Here is a 22,907-nt window from a genome sequence, read left to right as displayed (position 1 = left end):
TATGTTAAACCAAAAAGAGCAGCAAACCTCGTCAGTGACTGTTAAACATGCTGGTCCATATGCAACCTTTGGCTCATGGAGTCTTCAAACTGCTGATTGTGGGAAGTGAAGAGAGGTTGCCAGGAGAAGACTCCCCCGGGCTTGCTGCCCCTAGGCATCTGCTGGGGCCACCATCAGGAGCCGCCCCCTGGGACAGAGGGACCTTTGGGCTGACCTGACGTGCTGCTCCTCCTGCTAAAATAGTTGCACCAGCTCAGATAAACATTTCCTGTCTTCTGGTGTTAGGTTTAGAGGTAAGGTGTTGTGTGTCAGCTTCTGTGTTGACATAAAGCTGGAGGCTTTGCTGTGGTGTGGAAATGTATCCTTTCAGCCTCTGTGCGTGTGTGTGTGTGTTCCCACAGGTTTACAAGACACACACACACATGCGTGCCTGGAGAGTGTTTCACAGGAACCACTCTTCTTATAGCTCTCCTGCTGGAAAAAAAGGTATTTGGTGTCTGCTGAGCAAGGAAAAGGATGGGAAGTGGGGTCAGACAGGATAAAATAGGATATTAAAAACACATAAACCATGCTGCGTTGCTAAACGGTAGCAGCATGATATATATTCTCCAGATTAGCATTTCTGCTCAAGTTCACATCACCCCAAATCCCAATTACCAGCCAGATTTGCAGCCAAGGCCTGCTGTGGGGTGGGTGCTCCCTGCCCTGGCAGGAGTGCTGCTGTTCCAGGCTGGACAGTGATGCACAGGGGCAGCCCAGAGCTGGTTGCGGTGCTGCGAACAGATGCTGCCCCTCTCTGCAAACACCCTCTTCATGCCCTGGCGTGCTGGATCCTGGGACAAGAGCAGTAACAGGTGCCATCAGCAGGCCTAGAGCAGTGGGAGGCTTATAAAATGCTTCTTAACTGCTATTCAAGGCGAGAGGCCAGGATACAGCCTCACCCCTTTTTCTGTCCCGGATCACAGGGATCTGCAGTTGAATTGTTTGACTCTTGCCTCCAACAGAAGATCAGTGCCAGAGATGACACTTCCCTGCTTCACTCTGAGATAAACTTAGTGGGAGCTCCTGTGCTTAGCACAGCATATGCAGGGTAGGAGCCTGCAGAAGCGCCCAGCCAACGTCTATCTCAGTGCAGATGCAGCTCCTGGCTGAGACTGGAGGATGCTCTAGCCTTGTCCCAAGAGCCTGCGTTCTTGGAGGGGAAGCGGGCGATGCCTGCAACCCCGGTCTGTGAGATTTAGTGCTTTATGCTGGGGGCAGAGAAAGGATTGAAAATTACCCTTACGTTGGTTATTTCCTCTTTTCCCCCTTTTCACTGCTATGGCTTTGCAGCCTGAAAGAGAACACAAGTATCCAGTCCTTGTCTGGCCTATTAAAATAATGGGCAAGAGAGGTGGATCTAATGTCCATCTGGTAGTTACTGATTATGGCCATCTGGTAGGGCAGCAGCCTTTTCATATTATGTTGGATCATAAACTCTCCTGAAAGGCTGTCTCTGTGTGGTGGGCTGCATGTGTGTGAGATAGGCGGGGGGAAGGGGCTGGCTGGGGCAGCAGCTTGTCACCCCAGGCAGGGGCAGCATCCTCCCTGCTCACACCGCTGCTTGCACATGATGTTTCCTAGTGGAACTTGGTTGCGAGGACGTGTCAGGATGTCAGCCCATTTACCCACGGAGGGGAGGCGAGATCTCACGCAGCGTTCGGGCACATCCGGCCTTTCGCGTTGGAGTGGCTCTAGGTTTGGGGGCAAGCTCGAAGCAGCTGTGGCCTGATAGTCCAAGGTGCCTCGGGGTGCCGTGAGAGGCAGCAGAGCAGCGAGCTCCTGGGTATTCTGCCTGATGGGTGACTCCATCCACCATGCTGTCCTGCCAGTGGGCCAGCGCTCCCTGCCTGCCCCTGGGTGCTTGCCCTGGCCAGAGGCTGGGCCAGCCCAGAAAGCCTCTCCTCGGTTTTCCCTGCTGAGATTATTTCGGCTACTGATCTGGTTATTTCTTTCTGCCTGGAGAGGATGTAACCGTATTTGTGCCCCCTCTCCCTTGCAGACTTTTCAGGCCAATGAGGACGCCACGGAGGTGGTTCTCAACAAGATCCACAGCCCTGTGCTCACACGCTTCGTGCGCATCCGTCCCCAGAGCTGGCACAATGGCATCGCCCTGAGGCTGGAGCTGTATGGCTGCCGCATCACCGGTGAGGGTCCCCTCCTCCCCTGGGCCTCGGCCCTCCTTTCTGTCCATCTGACAGCCTGTCCCAGGGTGCTGTCCCCCACAGCTGTCATGGCTGATTGAGGTGGGAACAGTGACACTGTGAGCAGCATAGAGGCACCCATCCCAAGGGACGTGCTTGGGGGGACAGGCACCCAGGCCCCGGAGGCAAGGGGGAAGCACCCAGTGCTGGTGCTGGTGTAGTGCCCAGAGCTTAAACCTATGGGGAAAACCACAAGCACTCCCTTCAACCGCCCCAGCTCTTCATGCCCTTTCCTTTCCTGCAGATTCGCCCTGCTCCAACTTGTTGGGAATGCTTTCCGGCCTCATCCCTGACTCACAGATCTCAGCCTCTTCCATTAGAGGCTATGACTGGTCTCCCAGCATGGCCCGCCTGGTGAGCAGCCGCTCAGGCTGGTTTCCTCGCATCCCCCAAGCCCAGCCTGGGGAGGAGTGGCTGCAGGTGGACCTTGGCGTCCCGAAGAATATCAAAGGCGTCATTATTCAGGGGGCTCGTGGAGGGGACAGTGTGACCACCACCGAGTCCCGCTCCTTTGTGAAGAAGTTTAAGGTGGCCTACAGCATGAATGGAAAGGACTGGGACTTCATCCAGGACCCCAAAACAATGCAAGCCAAGGTAGGCACTGCATGGAGCAGCTGCAAAATGAGATATGTTTCTGGCTATCTTCAGTCTGCCTGATGGGTTCTTGGGAAATCAGCTGTATCTCCCCACAGAGACATTGGGATTTTGGGTTGTCACCATGAAATCCCAGGTTGTGTCCCCTAGTCCTGCTCCTAAGCTGTACTAGAGGCTGTAGGTTCAACCTTGCCCCAGGATGGCAATTTCCCTTCATTTCTTATTGTGGACCAGGCCTGGGGAAGTGGACATCACCTTCTGGTCCTCCCAGCACCTGCAGGTCAGAGCCCACAAGACGGTGTGTTTGATTATGTTTGACACAAACTAATTACGTATTTTAAGGGTAAAGGTGCTGCTGTTGTGGCTTGCCCCTCTGGAAGAGGAAGGTGAATCACAACTTCTCTTTGGGAAATTTGCTATATCTGAAGTCCCTTTTGCCACACTGGTGTGACCCTGAAATTCCCTGTGTTTTCCCCTATCGTTGGAGTTCCCCATAATCTTTCTGCTTAGCGGTATAGGGGTGGCAGGGGGCTTGAGGAATAAACAAATTCTCTGCTACTGCCTGTTCTGTTTTTGTGGAAACTCATCTGCTTCTGAAAATTTGGGTGGTTTAACTTTTCCTGATCCTACAAATGAGTCTTAGAAGGCCTGATGCTATCTATAGCCCTCTGTTTATTCCCCACAGACATGAGTTTGTGCACGTAAGCTGAAAAGCAGCAGTACTTGGACTGTGAGGAAAACTGCGCGTTTACACTATCCTAGAACATGCAGTAGCGTCTTTATTTGCCAAAGGACAAATCTGATATTATTTATATGTGAAGTTAGTGGATATTCCCCAGGCTTCCCCTGCATGGCTTGAATCAGAATCTGACCCCTGGATATTAAGCAGAGGCCAAGATAGATTGTGCAAGTTTCTTAGAAACAGTCTGTCTGGTCCTCTTGAAACTGAGGAGGAACATCCCAATTTCTGCTCAGCTGGACTCGATGGCCTGGAGTCGGGCAGCTAAACTGTTTCAAACTGTGGCTGCGTCCTGCCAGACCCAAATTATCAAGTCTGGTGGAGAGCATGTGGGATGCACACATCACTTGCCTTCTCTCTCTCTCTCTCTCTCCCTCTCTGTAGCTTTTTGAAGGCAACATTCACTATGATATCCCTGAAGTCCGGAGGTTTGACCCTGTTCCTGCCCAGTACGTCCGAGTGCACCCAGAGAGGTGGTCCCCAGCAGGAATAGGAATGCGCCTGGAGGTGCTGGGCTGCGACTGGACAGGTAGGAGCCCCTGTGCCTCTGCCCACTGGCTCCATCGGAGTTGTGGCAGGCACTAAACCAGCAAGGTGCAAGTGTAAGGTTATTTCTCTCCCTGCTGTCCCATCTCAGGGCCATGCCATTGCAGGAGACTGCAGCCATGAAGGTAGGACCTGCAGTGTGGCCTGACCCCATCTTTTTGCTTCCACCTTGAAAGAGCTGGCCTTGATGCAGAATGTAGCAGCAATGTTTGGACCCCAATCCAAGCTTTCACAGAGCCCCATGCAGGATTTGTCCCCAACTCCCTTCTCCCTCCTTTCAGATCTTTTATCTGGATGTTGTGCAGGCTTTCCCAGTCTCTGTGTTAGATAACATTTGGGCTTTTTAATCCAAATGGATAAGACAAAGAGTAGGAAGAGAGGCAGAGGTACAGAAGAGGGGTGCAGTGACCAGTACAGGTATCTTGAACTGCCCCAATAAGGCTTTCCTGTAAAAACAACTGTCCCTCTCTCATTGAACCCCACGTGGAAATCCTTTTGCAGACAAGGTTGGGCATTTAACTCTACGACATCTCTACAACATCCCTAAGAACAGGGAAGTTTGTTCACTTTTGCCCACCTGTTTTTCACAAGTGGTATGCCTTGCAGCCACCATTGGTTTTAATACAGAGGTGAAAACTGTCTAACACACTCACTGGGATCAGTAGAGGTTGTGCCTCTGACCCTCTTGAGGCTCAGTGATGATTGATTGCTCCATGGTTTCATGCCCAAAAGCCAAAAATGGACCCAACAGCTCATTGGGTCTGATGCTAGCTTTTCAGTGCCAGGGGCTAGTTGTCCCTTTTTTTAATCTATCTTGGTTTTTAATAATCTGCTTAAATCAGAATCTGGTTTCCAGATGTCAGTGATAAAGAGGTATGATTTCCATTTTATAAACACATCTGTAGAAGGCATTTTCTTGTAAGAATTCCCATTCAAGGAAGCTTAAAAAACACTGAGATTTTTTCCACCCTTTTGTGGAGTCTTTACTACCTTTTCCTCCTGTGATGTGCTTTGAGATGCATTACAAACAGTTAACAGCAAATCATGCAACACACGTACACACAATTAATAATGACCATTTGTCACCTTTGAAGTCGATATCAAATCTCCCCCTGGACTTGGAATCCATTGTAAATGATCTAAACTTCAAATCAAGATTAGATCTTAATTTAAATCTTACATCTTTGGGATGTTGTAGGAAAAGCAGGTGCCATGGTTTTCATGCAAGCAGCGGGAGCTGAGGCTCTGTGCAGAAGTGGTTGGGCAGCTCCCACATCGCAGCTTCCTGCAGCTCCCAGGAGTCTCCAGCTGCCAGATCTGTGCAGACCATTGCTGGCTGGTGCATCAGAGTGCTGCATCACTGCCGCAAAGGGAGGCAGTCACACAAGACCTCCGACCACGTACATGTCAGCCCCTCCGTTGCACTCCTCCAAATTGGAGATAAGAGGCATTTAGTATCCTCAACTTCTTGGGCTATTTTTGGTCCAAATTTTCTTTTACAGCTATGTCCACGCTCAGTTTCAGTATCAGCAGCAACAGCCCATGTTTTATCCAGGCAGGGTGCTGTATGGTCATTTCCCAGTGTGGCTGTCTAATCATTTGCACATTGTAATGTTTAAAACTCAACTGCCAAGTCATAAATATTCGTAGCTTTATTGATCTACAGGCATTCAGCTTTGTAATCAGAGCAGAGTTTGTAATCTTGTAGATTCACCATGTTAGAGAAAGCATTTATATCCCTGATGCAACCTGGGGAGCAGAGATAGCCCATAGCATTATCTGCATGCTAAATCCAGGCTGGCTACATGCAGCAGTCCTTGACAATGCCAGGATACGACCCTCCTTTGCTAGGAGGACCCAGGCATGCTACAGAACTGGCTGTGAAAACCCAGGCAATTGCATTTGCTTGGGAACAAGATTAAGAGATGGATTAAAACAAGCTGATTGAAAATGTTTTCAAGTGAGGGCCTAAGCCCATGCGTACCCTGCCCAGCTGTTTCTATTTCTTATCAGCAATGAGCATCTTAATTACTGAGTCAAACAGGTAACTTAACAGCAACTGGGCTCACAAACTCGTTGGCTAGTAACTCAAAAATTGGGAAGCAGGCAGTCAGCAATTGGCTTCTTTCAAAGACCTGCCAAAATTTTTCCTCTGAAAAGTGGAGATTGATGAATGTTCACTTGCAGCTGGTTTTCTCTCCTTTGAAGTTCCAAACATCTGGTTTCAATTGCTCAGTGACTTTGCATTTTGATCAGTAGTTACCACCAGTTGCACAGACACTTGCTGGGCCAGGGAGAGCAAAAGCGAGCAAGCAAGACCTCTTTTTCACTTTTCATTTCACACATCACGTTGTCCTCCCTGCTATTTTCATTATCTCTTGTAACCATCGTGTTGTGGCTCTGCCATGGTAACTGATTTTTCAAGATACATTTCTGCAGCTTGTCCAGGGCAGTGCAACACTGTTGATTTACATCCGCTCAGCATCTGTGTCCCGTATGGGACTTGGCTTTCAAGGTCCTTCCACATTGTCACATTTCAGCTATAAATCTCAATATACAAGAACAACAACCTAAAAAAATGTACCAGCTCTAAATAACTTGCATCTTTTGATATGTTGCCTTCACCTGCTGCTTTTTTTTTTTCTTTTTTTTATGACATTTTTCTGTGCCTGGCTGCTTGCAATTTGCTTCTTGGTTGCATTTGGAGTTTTATGGGGTTGTAATTGGAGGTTATTTGGTATTTTATCCTGAACAAAAGACAGCCACTGTAAAAAAAAAAAAAAAAAAAAAAAAAAAACCCCTGAGAGTTTATGTGCAACATGTTTAATAACAGGAAAATAAAAGGGCAGAAAGGAGCCTATGGAAAATATTCAATGTATTTAGCCATTTCCTCCTGCTTCTGGCTTTATTAAATGATATCCTGAAGGGTGCTGACAAAGAAACAATCACACATAACTGAGCAAAGCAGCCTCTTTTTAAAAGTGGATAGAATCAAGCCTGCTGTACTCCAGTTAACACACCCGTAAAAGAAGAAACTGCTGGAACCTAATGTCATTTACTGTTGATCTTAATATCCTTGCCTTTCTTGCTTAAATTTCCCCTGACACCTGCTTGGAGGTTGTTTCACACAGGTCATGTTGGAGAGAGGGAAATTGGACAGAAACCCTTTGAAAGCGTAGTCAGGAGCCTGGAGTGTGAAACCAGATGCTTTCTGCAGCGAGCCAGAGCGCACTATGGGATCCTCTGGGTCCATTTGCGGTTACGTCATTTGTGGGTTTGAGTGACTTGGTTTATGAATTGGCACAATTGGTGGGAATGTTGTGTGTTTTTTTTAACATGTCACACGCCTTTATGAAAGAAAAAGACGTTCTGCCTGTGATCTCTCTTATCCAGTAATGACAGCTAAGTGGATTGCCAGCACCAGTGTAGATTAAAAAATTAAGAGAAAAAGTAGCATGTATGTCTAGAGAAGAGCCTTGTCCAATGGGAACTCTAAATCAAAGGAACTCCCATATGGAAACAGCCAGTTCACTTGAAGTTCAAACCATGCTGACATTTGTAGCACGTGGAAATTTCATGGTATTCTTGCTCTATCTCTTCCTGCCATTATAAGAACATGAGAAAAAGATTTTTTGCTTTGTTTCCTCCTGCCTGGGCTTTTTGTACTGTCTATTGCAAATAGCATCTGTACTCCATTTTTTTCAGATGTAAAGCCCACTGCAGAGACACTAGTGCCCACTTTGAAGAGTGAAGAGACCACCGTCCCATACCCAACTGATGAAGAGGCAACCGAGTGTGGTGATAGCTGTGGAGAAGAGGAGGGTATGTATCAGAGCAGCACATCTTTATCTCAATAAACGATGGGTTAGGAGCTAAGCAAATACTCTTATCTTCCTATTAGCTCCTATACATGGGGCTGATTCCTGGAAAGCTTAGAGTAATATTATTAGTGATAGGCTAAGATAAAAAAAAAACCAAACAAAACCTGCCAAAATCTGATAAGTTATATCAAGGAAGGATGCAAGAGCAAGAGATAGCAGCTAATTCAGTCCCTAGGGCACGAGACTTGAAGAGCTGCTCTCCCAGCTTCCTTACGTGACCTGAAGAAACTCACTTAGTGCCCTGTTTAGAGCCACCTCTGTTCCAGATCCCCTTGGCTGGGTGTCATAAATTCAGAAGGTGATTTAGGGGAGAGATTCAGACTGCCTGGTATGCAGGGCTCCTTTTGCAGAGGTCACAACTGTGGGATTAAATCACGACATGTAGAGAAGGCTGATGTCCTCAACACCTATCTGTTAAGGAACATCTTCCCTAATACCAGCTGCTTAAAATTTAGGAGAACAGTCTGGGTTCCTTGTGCAGGCAGCAGAGAGAGAGGAACTCTAACTCCAGGCCAGAGTTTGTCCTCCCAGTCTTAGGTGGCTGTCAGATGTACAGGGAATGGTTTGGTATCTGTGATGCTTACTTGCCTCTTCTGACTATAGAAGAGGCTGAATGTTTGTTTAGACTACATGCTGTGCTTGTTAAGAGCCAGTGCTGGAGGGGACTAATCTCCTTTGCCTCAGATCCCTACCTGTAAAAGCAGACATCATACTCTTCTGCTCCTTGAAAGGGGGATGTGAGCATCTAAAGCTTATAAAATATCCAGATTAAGTGAAGAGGGCTTGGCAGAGCTGTGCAGGGTTAGCTGTACAATGCAGCGTACAGGAGATGCATGCCCCTGGGCACGGCAGCAGAGCCTGGGCCTCAGCACAGGGGTTGGGGCATTTACACAAGGACTTCAACAAGAAATCTCATGAGGAAAAGCTATCCTTTGAGATAGCTCCGAGGACTTCTGTCACTTCAGCTTCCAGTCCCAGAGAAAAATTAATGGGTTTTAAAATTAATAAAATTTAAAAAGAACATTAATTGTTTTTTTCACACTTCCCATCAGGATTCTGATGTAGTTCAGTTGTGGAAATGCAAGTTGCAGCAGTAGCTCAAAGGGCCTGAGTCTCACTGCTTTGCCTCAGTGATAAACCTGTGCAACCCTGCTACCATTGAGGCACTTGGGAAACTGCCAAGAGGAAATTTAGGCCAGTAATAGTCTCTGCAACAACACGATTCCTGGGTGCAGTCCAGGGCAAGAGAGTGAGCAGAGTATGCCGTGGAGCATGGAACCAGCCTCCCCATCAGCTTCCCTCAGATTTAGCAACAATTTTCATTCTCATACTCCATAAACAATGAGTGTTTTTCTCTGGACAATCAGATTTATGACAGCCAAACAGAAACAATGCTGCTCTCCAGGGTATGAGATTAGATTGGAATAAAAGGATCCATGATCTGCATTGTTTTATTTCGGAGTGGGAGCATATAAAGCAAGCCCTCTGTCCCTCACAGCAAAGTTCCCCTGATGCCTATTGCTTGAGTCACTCACCTCCTTCTGGCTATCACTCATTTTGTGGGCACTGTGATTTAAAACTTCCTCTCTGCTCAGGAAAAGTCCAGCCTATAATTGGGCTCTGACGTGCATGTCTGCTGAGTGCTTGGGATGGTCTCAGACCATTTCTGCAGCCTCCGTGCCTTATGGCTGCTTCCCTGACTGAAGGAGCCAGCAGCTGCCTCGCTGCTACATGCAGTCCCTGGCATGTGCCCTCCTGCTCACAGACTTGTCTCTGCAGGAAGGCTCTCCAGAGCTTTTAAAGCTGTTGACACAGGGGAATTAGCTCTACTCCTGTTTCACAGATGAAAAGTTAAATGACTCGCCCAAAGACCATGTGGTGAGTCCATAGCAGAGCTAGAAATAGAGGCTGGCTCCTTTCACTCAGAATCTAAAAGCTTGAGCTCATGGTGGCCCCACATTTCCCCTGGTGGCATTTCCACGAGAAGGTAGGAAGTGGTGAGTGACAGCTCACCACGTTGACAGACAGCTCCCGTCTGGTGCAAGTGGCTAGATCTGTCACTCAGGAGCTGGGTTTCTGGAGCACTTGAGATTCTCCTTTTGGAGCCAGAGCAGGAACTGATGAGCACAGGGCACTCAGGAAGTGCTCTTCCCTGACATTTAAGAAGGCATTTAATATTTGACCGCTCTAGGGGATGAAGAGAAGGTGCTGATTAGAGTCTGGAAGCATTTGGTACTTGCTTTTATATTTGCTTAGTTTGGTGGATTAGCCACAGGACATGGTGTGAGCATTTTGATGATGCAGAACTTAAGGCTGATCCCTGGAGCTGACGAAATGTGAGATAGGTTAAAAGCATCCATGTGAGTGAGATTTCATGCTTTCTTCAGTATTTATGGCTTGTCAGCTATTTTAGTTTTGGGTTGTTTTTTAATAGCAATCCTTCGTGGGTAAGTAATTTTTTAATCCAACTTTATTTTGCTTCTATTTCTTTTTACAAGATTTCCACCTCCCTGTGAACTTCAACTGCAACTTTGATCTCCCTGGAGACCTCTGTGGTTGGTCACACGACTTGGCAATGGGTTATACATGGTCTTTTCAGCCTACAAGCACCCGGATTGGCAACTCTGAACCAAGCCCTGAGACTGTGCCTGGTAAGATGGTTAATACCATACCAAAGCAGGGAAGAGGGAGCTGATGGGGCTTTCTCTGTGTGAACAGTATGACTGATAATTGCACAGCTATCAAGAGTTGTGAAGGCTGTGCAGAGCTGAACAGAGTTTTCTTTTGTGAAAGCTTTCAGATGCTTTGCTGTATGGTTCATGACTTATTTATAGGACTGTGACTGCTGGCACTGAATTATACTAACTATCCTCTTGAGATAGCCTTGAATCAGACAGTGGGCTTTGAATCCCCTGTGACCATGAAGGTTAGCCCAGTCTTTGTTCCACATCCTCATCCAAACGTCCTCTGTAGGACCCAATGCTTTTTCCACAGAATGCATTTCCTCTTTTGTTAGAGATGCATTGCTTCTTCCCATATGTTGCTTGGATTTCCTATAGTCTTCAGCTATTCTGCACTCTGGGCTTGCATAGGCTGGATATCAGCCTCCTCCAAGTGAAGGATGAGCTAAGCCCTAAGAATGCTGAAATATGCCAGCTTCTTGCTGTTTGACTTTTGCTCTTTTTCTCTTCTGTGCTTTGGAAGCAGAAGATTTGCATGAGCATGGCAGAGCCTAATTTATGGAGGACCTCACTGAGATGTGCTGGCATGGCTTGGAAGGGAGCCTGCCTCTGGCAGTGTGGTTGATAGATCAAGTTCTTCAGCTTCACATCTTGGAACTTGCCCCAGGACTAGTCCCCTTTCCTTACCCTCATTGACTTTGTGGCACGGGTGGCATGAAGAATGTTTTCCAGTTTCCTCATAACAGTAGACTGCATCACCATAGCATCACATCTCTTCACTATCAGTCGTTGCTTATGAAACTCAAGGCTCCCACAGGGAGAACTGGCTGATCCTACCTGTGTTCAGCTCTGCCCTGATGCCCGGTGACTCCAGTGTCTGCATGCCGTGCACCCAGGGAGCTGTGCATGCTGTGGGCTCCTCCCCGCCCTCCCCCTGGTAAGGTTGAGTCTTAAGATGCAAACATTCAGGCGAACCTGTTAGCCACCTGGCAGAGGCGCTGGCCAGATTGGCAGTGCCGCCAGCCAGTTGGAAAGCCATGCAGCCAACACCTGGTAGGCAGTGCTAAAGAGGAAAATATGTATTCCAGAAACATATGGGAAGAGGAGAATCTGCTACATCTCCACACACAAATCACCCCCACACAAATGCACACATCATTTCTCTCTTCAGCTCCTGAGGTGCTCGGCATCTTTCTAAGAGACACGGTAATGCTGTAAGTGCAGCCTATATGGACATCTGACAAATTCTTTGGCGTGACTTAGGGTCACAGTGTCTGCTATGGAGAAAAACATTTTCATATTTCAAGTGTTTATCTCTTCAGCATTTGAGTGCTTTAGAAGATTAATATCTGGAGCTCAGTGGAGCCTCAGGCAACAGCAGAGAGAACACTTACAGCCAGCCCCAGACTTAATAACCCTCCCCATCTCATTCGCTGTAATAATGTTTAATTAATATAAGCCTCCTGCAAGTAGGATAAAAATTACTTATTTTTATAACTCAGACTCAATTTTTCATTTCATTTCCTCTCCCCCGAGCCTCTCTGCAATTAGTTGGCCATAGTTTCTTAGAAGACTCTGTTGTATGTGCGCACGTGTGTGTGTGCGCATGCACAGCCCGGGAGAGGCTGGTGCTGCCTCAGACAGCTCAGCACGCAGTTCTGGTTTTTACCCTTCTTCTACCCCTTCTTCTCTTTCTTAGTTATGAATTGCAAAACCTCATCGCTGCAGCTGAGGGAACATTTTCCTACTGAGTTCAGTGATCTGGTTTTTGCCAGTGTGGAGAGCTCTCCCTTACGGTGCTGTGCTGAGCCAGGCACCGAAGCACCGGCGAGGTGCAGGCAGGCACTCAGGCCCTGCCTGGCAAGTCACGGACTGTACAGGCAGAGGAAGAGGAGGAGGTAGCAGCTCCAGGGGGCTGAAGTGACTTGCCCACAGTGGTGGAGGAAGTCAGCAGCAGACACCAGGCACAGGCTGAGGGATGGTTGGTGGTGGTGCCATGGGATCAGCCTCCTGGCTGGGTCGGGCAGGAACGCACCCTCCACGCAGCGTGGGACTGCGGAGGGGCGGGCATGCAAAGGCATCGCTGCCGCGCCTCGCTTTGGTCCTGCTCTTAGAAATTAAGGAGACATGACACCAAAGAAAACAACTATTTGCTTTTTTTCCTCCCCGCACAGCTTTTAAAAGCAACTCGAGAAACATGAAAAAGAGGCGATGCCAGCCCCTCGGCAGGGACAGAATCGAAGCATTGTTTGGTTCACACTCCCCCATTCTTCCCGTGCCTTTCCCTCGCGCTCCCTCCAGCACTTTGTTTCTACTTAGAAAATTCATCCTCAGACTCCAGGGAGCGGGGAATGAAAAGCCCTTGTTCGGGGTGGTCCCTCCTTGTGAATTCCCCACCCTGGGGTGAGCAGTTGGGTGAAGGAGAGCAGCTGTGCTTGGTTTAGGGGCAGGCCAAAAGCTAACGGGAACTCAAAACCGCTGGAGCCCAATTTACTCTGATTTAAAGGTGCTGGCTCAGGCTAGAGGCCGTGGCTGTTCCACAGTAGCAAGGAAATGTGCTGTGCCTTTAAGAGCCATGTGGGATGTGTTTCTGTTTCTTCTGCAAATGGCAAAAAACCAAAAATTAAAATTAAAAGGGAAAAAAATAATAATGAAAGGAAGAGCCCTGGCTCAGTCTGCATGAGAGAGAGGGGGAAGGAAGTGACCATGGTGAAATATCCTCTGTGAGGCACTTGATTAGAAAAGTCTGCTGAGAGACGGGCCTGAATTCCTCAGATATCTCCCGATTTCATTTTATGTGCTGCATGCAATTCCTCCTCATCTTTGGCGCGGAGAACTTCTCGAGACTGACAAGACACCCACTGCTCTCATTCCACTATTTTTATTTCCAAGATACTCTTTCAGGCAGCTCTATGTTTCTTTTTTTAGCCCTGTGTTCCTTGGGCTCTTCGCACCATGGATTAGCTCCACGTCCTCTCCTGCAGGCTCCTGTTACACGTTTGCAGACCCCATTGGTAAAAGTGGATCCAAAGTGCCCAACTCAGCAGAAACCCAGCATGGTTCCAGCTGTTACCCTGCCCTTTGCAAGCCTAGAAAATACTGTTGCTACCTTTTCCATTCCCCGCAAGAGACTGTGAGGATTTTTCCCCTCTATGGATTTTCAGATGCTTCCCATCTGTAGAAGGATTCCCCTTAGCTGCACCTAGCAAGCTTCAAGAAGCAACAAGTTCAGCTTTCAATGAAGTTTCATCCCCCCCTCCTGCTACATGCAATGGCAATATGCCATTGGTGTCAAGATAGAGGTCTTAAGACCTGAAAATAAATCTGAGTTTGTAAGTTGGGAACCTCAACTCTTCACTGTCTTTGAATTTCACCAGGGTCTTGATCCCAAAGGGTATGAAGATCCTGGGTCGTATCCTTAGCTGGTAGGTGAGGTTGCATTGCTCTCAGTGATGCTACGCTAATAAGCCAACACTGAAAAACTGGAATTGGTGTGTTTGGCCCATTTTTTTCCCCTCCCCTTTTCTTGCAGTCATTAAGTAAATAACCTTGTGGTCCTAGAAGAGCACTGTGGGGTCTGCACCTCTACCACATGCTGCTTCTCATTTGGGTGAGCACAGCACTAGGGTCAGAGCCCCAGCAGCATTGTGAACACTGTTGTTTGGATGTTGGCAGCTGTACATGCACGCAGAAAAGGAAGCGATTTTAACCTTGCAGCTCTCCTGACCACGTAGCTCTTAGGCTGGGCTGCAAAAACCCACTGAGAGCTTCTGTTGTGGGCCACAGCCCCGCTGGCTTTGAGGGTCAGGAATGCTGCTCATTCGGGTTGCAGGCGCTGCAGGGAGAGGTTTATTTGTTTCAAAGCGTTTCCAGCAGAGGAATGTTTGTAGTGCTCTGAAGTTTCATAAGATCTTATTTTTTAAGGAAAACAAATGTTGAGCTGTTTTTAAGCTGATGGTGATCCTTTACCATGCCTGTGTTTTTCCCATGGGATCTTTAAAAGGGAAAGTTTCATATTTTTCCTGCAATCCATGAGAACTTCTGCCTGAAGGCCTTGATCCTACTCTGTCCAAACCAGCAGAAAGGTTTTCATGGTGTTAATGGAGCAGGGCTGGACTCAACTAGGTCTGCATTTACTCTCATGAGACTTACTCCCAGGGCTTGTGCCCTGGGGACACATTTTGACCTCTAGGATCAACCCGGTCCCCTTTGAAGTAGGAGGGAGTTTTGCATGTGGGGTGGTGTGAAAGTCAAGCACTTCTGTGCCATGGGTGAGCAGCTGCACACTGTGGGAAGGAGGCCGCATACCCGGCTCTGTCTATCCCTGCTCTGCCCACATGTGGTGCAGGTTGCCTCTCAGCAAAGCTGTACATGGCTCTCTGGACCCTCGTTTGCACAGTGAGGAGAGCAAACCCTAAAAAGTCATTCATGCCTTGGCTGCCCGCAGCATGGTGGAGCTGGGATGCCCCAGTACCCAGATCACGGGAGGTTTGCTGAGCATCGGCTGGGCTGCGCGAGTGCCCCAGCCGCAGGCTAGGGCCAGGCTGTCCTCATGCCTGTACTGTCTTTCATGAGAGAAGGGGCATGGCCACGGTCTGTCCCTGCATTGCCAGCAAAGCTCCTGCTCGCTTGGGCTGGGCTGGAAGCAGAGGAGAAGAAACCATTCCTCCGGGGCTCACCCATTTCTTCGCTGCTTGCCCGAGTCCTTAGTCACTTTTTGGACCCATGCACCAGTGACACACACTGCCTATAAAACCGGGCTGGAATGCTCTCTGGAAAGCAAGACACTGTCTCTCAAATCTTAGTGCGTGCATCACTCCATCGCTTCGCAGCAGTGACTTAGCAGCCTGTGAGTCACAGAGCCCGATTCAGGAACGCGTGCGTGCGCGCGAGCAATCCGCAGTGTGCAGCCTGTGTGGTGGAAGTGCTGGCTCGGTTAATGCCTCTCGTTGTGCACGCACAGACGCCGGGCGCGGGTGGGTCTGCACACACCTTTTCATGTAGGGGCATGCAGGGTGCCTGCCAGGCTAGTGGTGGACGCAGCACGGTGGCAATCGGCTCACTTAGCATAAATGTCAGCTTCTAATTGGCATTTGGTTTGTCAGGGACGCTGTGCCCTCCCTGCGCTCCCGGGGGGGGAGGCAGTAGGACTTACAATTGTGCCGCGCTGTTGAGGACGTGAGGCTTAATTAAGAGAGAGGATGTAATGGCCTGTCCATTAGAAAGGCTCCAGAGAGCAGGCGGAGGGCTTGGTTCTGGGCCGGTGTGGGGTTTTATGCCTTTTCACGGACTGATTTAGAGACTGAAATGGCAAGGACTTGGCAGGCTAATTAACACATAATCAAAATTGAGGGGATTTTCCAGCAGACACAGTGATCTAGTTAATATAAATATTAGTTTTACGGAGGATTGATTTCCTTTCGTAAATGAAAGTCTGTCACTGAGGAGAGGCCTGTCACTGAAATAACGGCGGCAGCCTTTTGAGGTGAATTTGCATGATTTGCCAAAAAAATTAAAAATATATTAACTATCCAATTTCAATCTGCATATCCATGCAGCTGCCATCCCCCTGCTACCAGAGCACCCTGCAGTTGTCAGGGTATCTGAGCTGATCCACTCCCTGGAAAAGGCAAGGGCTGATGCAACCTCCAGTTCACATGCCCCAGAAGAATGGCAGGATTAGGCCCCGCTGGGACGTCCCCTTGGCCCTGACACAGCATGATCAGGGTGGCATTTGGGGCTGTGCAGGCAGCAGGCAGGGCCTGGAGCAGAGGTGTCACCTATGGGATTTGGCAGACAAGAGGTGGCTGCCAGTGGGCTGCAGCGCTGCCACTAAAACACACCGTGAAACAAGCTCTGCAATGAAGAAGCGTGCGGTGACCTTTGGAGGGACATAAGGCAATTCAGCGTGGGTCCTCCGTAGGAGCAGCAGCTGTAATTCAACAATATCCAGCAAGGGGGAAATGCAGAGGGAATCTGAAATCTCAGTAATTGCTTGTGTACATCCTGCCCCACATGTTTTGCTGGAAAACCTCCAGATGTGCTGCTGAGACTGATGAGGGAAGGTGCTTTTCTTGGGAGAGGGGGTAAGACGTGCAGGACCCAAGCACAGGCAGGCTGACCTTGCAGAGGGGGTGGCTGCCGTGACTCGTGCTTGCAGCCTGACCCAAACCGCGAGGCTTCATCCCCTGCTGCCCCTAATGTCCTCTCAGATGGCTTGCTAGCAGGAGGGGACAGGCGCGCCAAGAGGAAACCGTGTTGGCCAGATGGTTTGTTTGCAGGGCCCGGCTGGTGATTTATCCGGGACTCACTGCCGCGCACATACAAGCGACTCTGCCGTCGTCTGGCTGGGGATGGTTGCATGTTCACGCTCCTCTGGCTCCCCTACATCCAGATGATCCCATAAATCTTCCATGAGATTTATGCCGTAGCATCGGTTGCAAAAACAGCGGTAGGTTAAAATGCCTGAGCAGGTTTGTCCTGCCTTTTTTGAGCCGGTGCTTTGAACTACGAGTGCCAGTTCGGTGGGGGATGTAGCTGCTGTGTTAGCTGGAATAGAGGCTGCAAAGCAAAGTTCTGGGAAAGAGATTAAAATGCATTTCTGAGCCTGGAAGGATTGATCAGCTCATCATTGCAAGGCTCCCTTCAAGTGTTTTAGCAGGGGAAATCAGCCTTTCAGGTGCTTTCTGTGCCAAAGGCTTCCATTTACTGTATCAAACAGAGCGACTACTGGAACCACCGGGCTCCCACATGCTGTTCCAACAATTAGCTCCACAGTGCCCTTGTTCAGTCAGTCTCAGCAAATTTGTGGGGCTTTTCAGAAGGTCCAGCTAGCCATTAGAGTGATCCAGCCATTTCATCTTCAAATGACACAGAAAGTCGTGTCTGCTTGCACTCAGCTCTCCGCTCCAGAAGCTGGTACCAGGAGCGGGAGCACATGGTGCCCAAACCCACTGTTACTTGCAGGGGAGCAGCTGGGTTCATCAGCCGAAGACCAAGCCTCCCCGCAGCCCTTGGGACTGCCAAGTAGGTCCTGGAGAGCTCTGTGGGCCCCAGCAAGTGCTGGGCGGGGAGCACAGGAGATGCAGGGCTTGGGAGGGCTCCTGTGGCTCTGAAAGAGCCTGTGTGGTTGAGGGGAGCATTGGTTTTGGCTGCAGTTTAGGAGTTTATTTGATTTCACAGCCTGATAGGAATGGGAACAAACAGGAGGTCGGTATCTCCCCTGGTGGGAGGGATGTGACTCAGAGGCACACAGGCTCTTCTGCTGAAGTAGCAGAGGCAGCGACGCTGGGTACCACCGGCTCCCAGTGAGGGGTGGGGATCGTGAGGGATGTCCAGCTGCACAATGAACATAGTCCCCTGTGGTCAGCTGTGGGCTTCGGGTGGATCCAAGGATGGCTCGCATCCCTGCGCTCACTCAGGCTGCCTAGATACTGGCACCAAAGGTCGGTCCTGAACTTTGAGGATCTGGATTTGATCATTCTTGAGCCTGACTGGTGCTTTTATTAAAGATTTGCCTGTGAGACCATTTCAGCTGTGAGATAATTGTATGATCGCAGTCTGATTTGCTCTTCCACCTTGTTTGTTGTTGCTGCTTTTTTCTTGTTGTTGTTGCTTTTTTCTTTGAAGAGGCTTGTAGTGAATTACAAAAAGAGGATTTTAATTCAGGAGACCTTGATGACTTATTATGCCTTATCACTCCTTAGGCATGGAGTACAGCTTGTTCTTTTCTTTTTTTTTATTATTTCCTCCACTTGTTTATTTCCCACATCTCCTCCTCCACCACTACCACTCTGAGGTAAATCACAAGAACACTCCTCCATTAGAGAACGGCATGGTACCTTTTCAAGTGATTCACTTGAGCAGGAGTGGGCAAACATGCTTTCATCTTTTTTTCTGCTACTGTTTGTTGGCATGAAGTGCCAAGTGGCCCAAGTACATTTCATAGGTGCTGGAAAATATTGCTGGAAAATGTTGCACTTTCTTTATGTGGCCGGTCAGGGACAGATTTGTCCTTCACGCAGCAAAATCAGTGAAAGTTCATATGGAGTGGATACGCTTTTGAAATATTTTGATCATACATCCCAGGAGTAGAGTGATGGCAAATCTTTCCACTGTCTTGTCCTATATTTATTTTAGAAAGCTGTGTAGCTCACGGTGGTTGGTTTCAGCCCAGCTCTCTGGCAGTGACAAACTTCGGGCAGGGCCAGTGGCTGTGCAGCCACTGATACGTCTCCCTTGGGCTGGGATGTCACCGGATTGCTGAGCGGCAACGACGTCAGCCGCTCTTTTCTGGGTGGGACCTGTCTTTTGATGCTCAGGAACTGGGATCTAAGTTCAGGTCTCTCTGGTTTAAGTTTTGGAGATGTTTTGGGTGCACTTTGCAAGCATTCTCAGTGCAGACGCTGCTTTCCTGCCATTGCTGTGGGCACTGAAGCCGTAGAAGGAGCAGGGCAAGCAGGAGGCAAGCTGCTGCTCAGAGCTTTGCCTGTCAAGCGCAGCGGGCTAAGATGTGGGGAAAGGAAGCGACAGAGCCTGAGCTGTGGTCCTGGGGCAGAGGTAACCCCCCTGGGCTGCAGGAGGGCTTGCACATGCTTGCATGAAGCATCAGTGACACTTGCCCACTGTGTAGCAAGAGCAAGCATGTTCATCCCTCTGTTGCGTGAAACGCAAAATACGGCAATGTTTGTCATTGGCCTGTCTGTGTCACCTTGTACTGCAGGCACTGCAGTCAGAGCAACCCAAGGGACTCTGTCCTGCCATTGGTCTTGATGCGGGGGACACGTAAGGATCTGATCAGCTACACGCTTGGCTTTCAGTCTGTGCTAAGGGAATTCAGGCATCCAAGCTGCAAATGGGAAACTCCTTGAGGAGGCTTCTCATCAGAGAGGGCTGGAAACCACTGATTCCAGACCAAATCAGCCATGCCCAGGGATTTGTATCCGTGGGCTTTTGCTGCTGTTGGTATTCAGATCAAGTATTTCCAATTCCAGTCTCAGCCTTGAACTTCTCCTGGGATATCAAACATACTGAATCTCCTCCCTGAGGACTGACAAAAAGCATGGCTCAATATAAATGTAATATTAAAGCAAGTGAATCCCCTGCTGTATGTATTTCAGCTACCTTCAAATTTGCAACTACCCGGTTATCACCTGTGCATACTTCACTCACTGGGACCACGTTCTTCCTCTGAGCTGTGCTTTAGGGGCTGTTTTGCTGCATTACAGAAAAACTGAGAGCCAGGCTTTCATTTTGTCATGCGTATCCTCAAAACAAAATTGTCAGCTAGATCCTGATTGTGGAGTATTTACTGCTGGGGATGAAAAGAGGCAGGATGAACACAGCTTGAGATCCCCATCCCAAGATGAGTCTTCAACACCAGCGGTTAGAAAAACCCACCTCAGGCTTGTTCGCTGAGCAAGCTCCCAGCAGAATAAACACGCCCCCACCCCCGCAATGTCATTATCGTGGCGTCACTGCTTCTGACAATAACTGCTCTTTAACTTCTCCTAATTATGTCGATCTTCAGCTTACCGCTTTCTGGTTTTGCTGTCGGTCTCCTACCAAACAGTGGTGGCTGGCGAGGGAAGCGTGCTCCTCGACGCCCTGCCCAGGGCGCAGCGGCGGCATGGCTTGCTGTGCACACGGAGGGTGCCGGTGCGAGACACCCACTCCTGCGGGCGTGGGTGTGGGAGCCTGCCCGGCACTGCCAAAGCCACCTGGCAGGAGGCGAGACGCTTGTTGCAAGTGGCCACAGAAAATAATGTATCGGTGTTTTCCTCTTTGAATAGATGGCAAGAATTACCTGCAGCTGCAGAGCAGCGGAAGGAGGGAAGGCCAGCGAGCCCGGCTTATCAGCCCCACCATCTATCTGCCCCAGAGCGCTGTCTGCATGGTCTTCCAGTACCAGGCCTGGGGCAGCAACGGGGTGATGCTGCGGGTCTGGCGGGAAGCCAGCCAGGAGCACAAGGCACTGTGGGTCATCATGGAGGACCAAGGGGAGGAGTGGAGGGAAGGTCGCGTCATCTTGCCGAGCTACGACATGGAGTACCGGGTAAGATGCTCGGGGAAGGTGTGCTGGATCGGGCCGGCATCTTTATTTCAGTGTTTCAGAGCCAGGTCCCATTCATCATTAGGGAATGTGACTGTTTTCATTGTGTTTCTCGAGTTACCATAGTAACTAAACGACACTGTTTGTTATTCAGAAAGTGCCTGTCTTCTGCACAGACTTGGGCCTTTGTTCAGCCTGTTGCCTTTTACGTTCCTCCAATCTCCCACTTTGCAAATATTTTCCCTTTTTTTTTTTTTTTTCATTTTGTTTTGTGCATTTTTCCCCCCACAACTGATGGTCATTAGATAGTCTGACCAGAGGCAGGCAGGCAGCTCTGGGGAGCAAACCCAAACCCTGCAGCCAGGAGAAGTGGGAAGCTGGGAGGGGGCACAGCCAGCTTTTAAAGGTAGGCAGCAAACAGCCCTTCTTCAGGCTGGGCTGCAAGTGCTAACAGGGAGAAAGAAGAGGGAACGAAGGTTTGTTGTGAATCCACTTGTTGGATACCTTAGACCAGAGCAGAGGGCTGGGTGCAGCGCTGTGGGATGAAGGCCCTGTCCCCCTGTCAGATTAGTGGAGGCGGGAGGGATAAGCTGGAGGGAGCCATGCTGCTCGCTGCAGCCGCCTGAGCCCCTCTGGCACGGCCATGCCAGCACCCCGCGGCGAGGCTGCTGCTTCCAGGAGTGCCTTTGGCGTGGTTAGCCCTTCCGGGCAGTGTGCCATTTGCCAGGGAGCCAGGGCTACTGTTGTCACTTGTTAAGGAGCATCAGCATGAAGTCCAGCACCCTCCAAAGCGGAAGGAAACATGTACTTTCAGGCTTCAGGCAGCACTTCGATGACCACCCTGGCAGGGAGCCTTGCTCCAGCCTGCTCCCAGCCCCGACCCTGACCTGGGGAGCTGCTGCTCTCAGGTTACTGACCCCTCCAAACTGCTGCCTCCCACGTGGGTTGATGGCCTGAGCTTGGGACCAACAGCTCTGACACTCTGTCCCTGCTCAGTCAGATGCCCAGCCCTTTAGGGAGGTGTCCTTGTGGGCAAGCATGGGTCCCGGCTGCCCAGGCACCCCAGATGAAAGGGGGCACCTAAAATAGGGAGAGGAGGTTTGTGAAATACATATCCCTAGGAAATTATTTGGACCCTCGAGAGCAGGCAGGGAGATATAAAGCAGAAGCTTTGCTCTGGAGCTGCATGACTAGTTTGCATGCATGTGTTTGGCTTTTAATAAAATGCCAGTAAACACAATATGCCTACAGATAAGAATGATGGGCACTGGCTGACTACTTTATGTGTTAAATGTGAATATACCGGCATTAGCTAAATAATGGCATCATTATGTAAATAATGCAAGTCTCTCCACTCAGCAGTTCTTAGAGCTAACGACTCTATTTATTTTTATAAATATATTTTGCCTGTGATTAAGTAGGAATAAATTGACCCTTCTCCTCTAACATTTCAATACTTCTTATGTAATGTTGATGGGAACAGCACTTTACAGTTAATGTAGCTGTGCATTTTGTGTCCTTCCCTTCCTTTTTCTGATCATAGCCCAGTTAATACCACGGGCCAAATCTGCTGCTGCTGTAAGTCAGTGTTATGCCACTTGCATAATTTGAGCAAGGGCTGGGGGGTGGGCTCCAATGCAGAACGTTGGTTCACGGAGTCTTTATTCCGTGCGAGAGGCATTTCATTGAACAAATTGCAAGCCAAGTGCTGCCAGGCCAGGTAATGATCTTTCTGCCAAACCTGGGGCAGCTTTCACTGGGGAAGGGGTGGCAGAGGCAGGGCAAGGAAACAGGACTAGTCTCAGGTCACCTGCAGGTGTGCAGGGAAAGCCAGGAGCAGATTTCCTGCCCTTTCCCTCAGGAACAGCAGCCACTCTCTGTCTCCCAGCTTAGCATTGACATTTCTGTCCTGATTTCTCACAGATTGTGTTTGAGGGATTTATACGCAATGGCCACTCGGGAGAGCTCGCCCTCGATGACATCCGGCTAGGCACAGACATCCCGCTGGAGAACTGCATGGGTACGTGCCAGGTCTGGCCATGGGGGCCAGGGGTGGTGGGGGTGGTCAGCTGGGGCTGGAGACCTTTCACTCGCAGGCTGCCAGTGGGCCACTTCTCCCCTGCTTGAGTTACTGGGAGTTTCTGGATGTCAGCTGGGACTTTCCTTGTCCAT

General features: G+C 49.3%; 1 protein-coding gene across 3 annotated transcripts in view; it reads left to right on the top strand.

Annotated features, from left to right (window-relative positions):
• NRP2 (neuropilin 2) overlaps window positions 1-22,907 on the top strand; it is an 87,208-nt gene that overhangs the window by 44,238 nt on the left and 20,063 nt on the right. For all 3 annotated transcript variants that reach the window (XM_010565309.1, XM_010565319.1, XM_010565329.1), the window contains exons 8-14: window positions 2,042-2,186; window positions 2,488-2,837; window positions 3,961-4,105; window positions 7,828-7,944; window positions 10,502-10,654; window positions 20,476-20,738; window positions 22,659-22,755. In XM_010565309.1, coding sequence (XP_010563611.1) covers window positions 2,042-2,186; window positions 2,488-2,837; window positions 3,961-4,105; window positions 7,828-7,944; window positions 10,502-10,654; window positions 20,476-20,738; window positions 22,659-22,755 — 1,270 coding nt within the window. The remainder of the gene's footprint in view (window positions 1-2,041; window positions 2,187-2,487; window positions 2,838-3,960; window positions 4,106-7,827; window positions 7,945-10,501; window positions 10,655-20,475; window positions 20,739-22,658; window positions 22,756-22,907) is intronic.

Source organism: Haliaeetus leucocephalus, unplaced genomic scaffold (genome assembly GCF_000737465.1).
Source record: "Haliaeetus leucocephalus isolate CR32 unplaced genomic scaffold, Haliaeetus_leucocephalus-4.0 Scaffold1, whole genome shotgun sequence".
Lineage (NCBI taxonomy): Eukaryota > Metazoa > Chordata > Aves > Accipitriformes > Accipitridae > Haliaeetus > Haliaeetus leucocephalus.
This window is presented reverse-complemented; position numbering and strand designations above follow the sequence as displayed.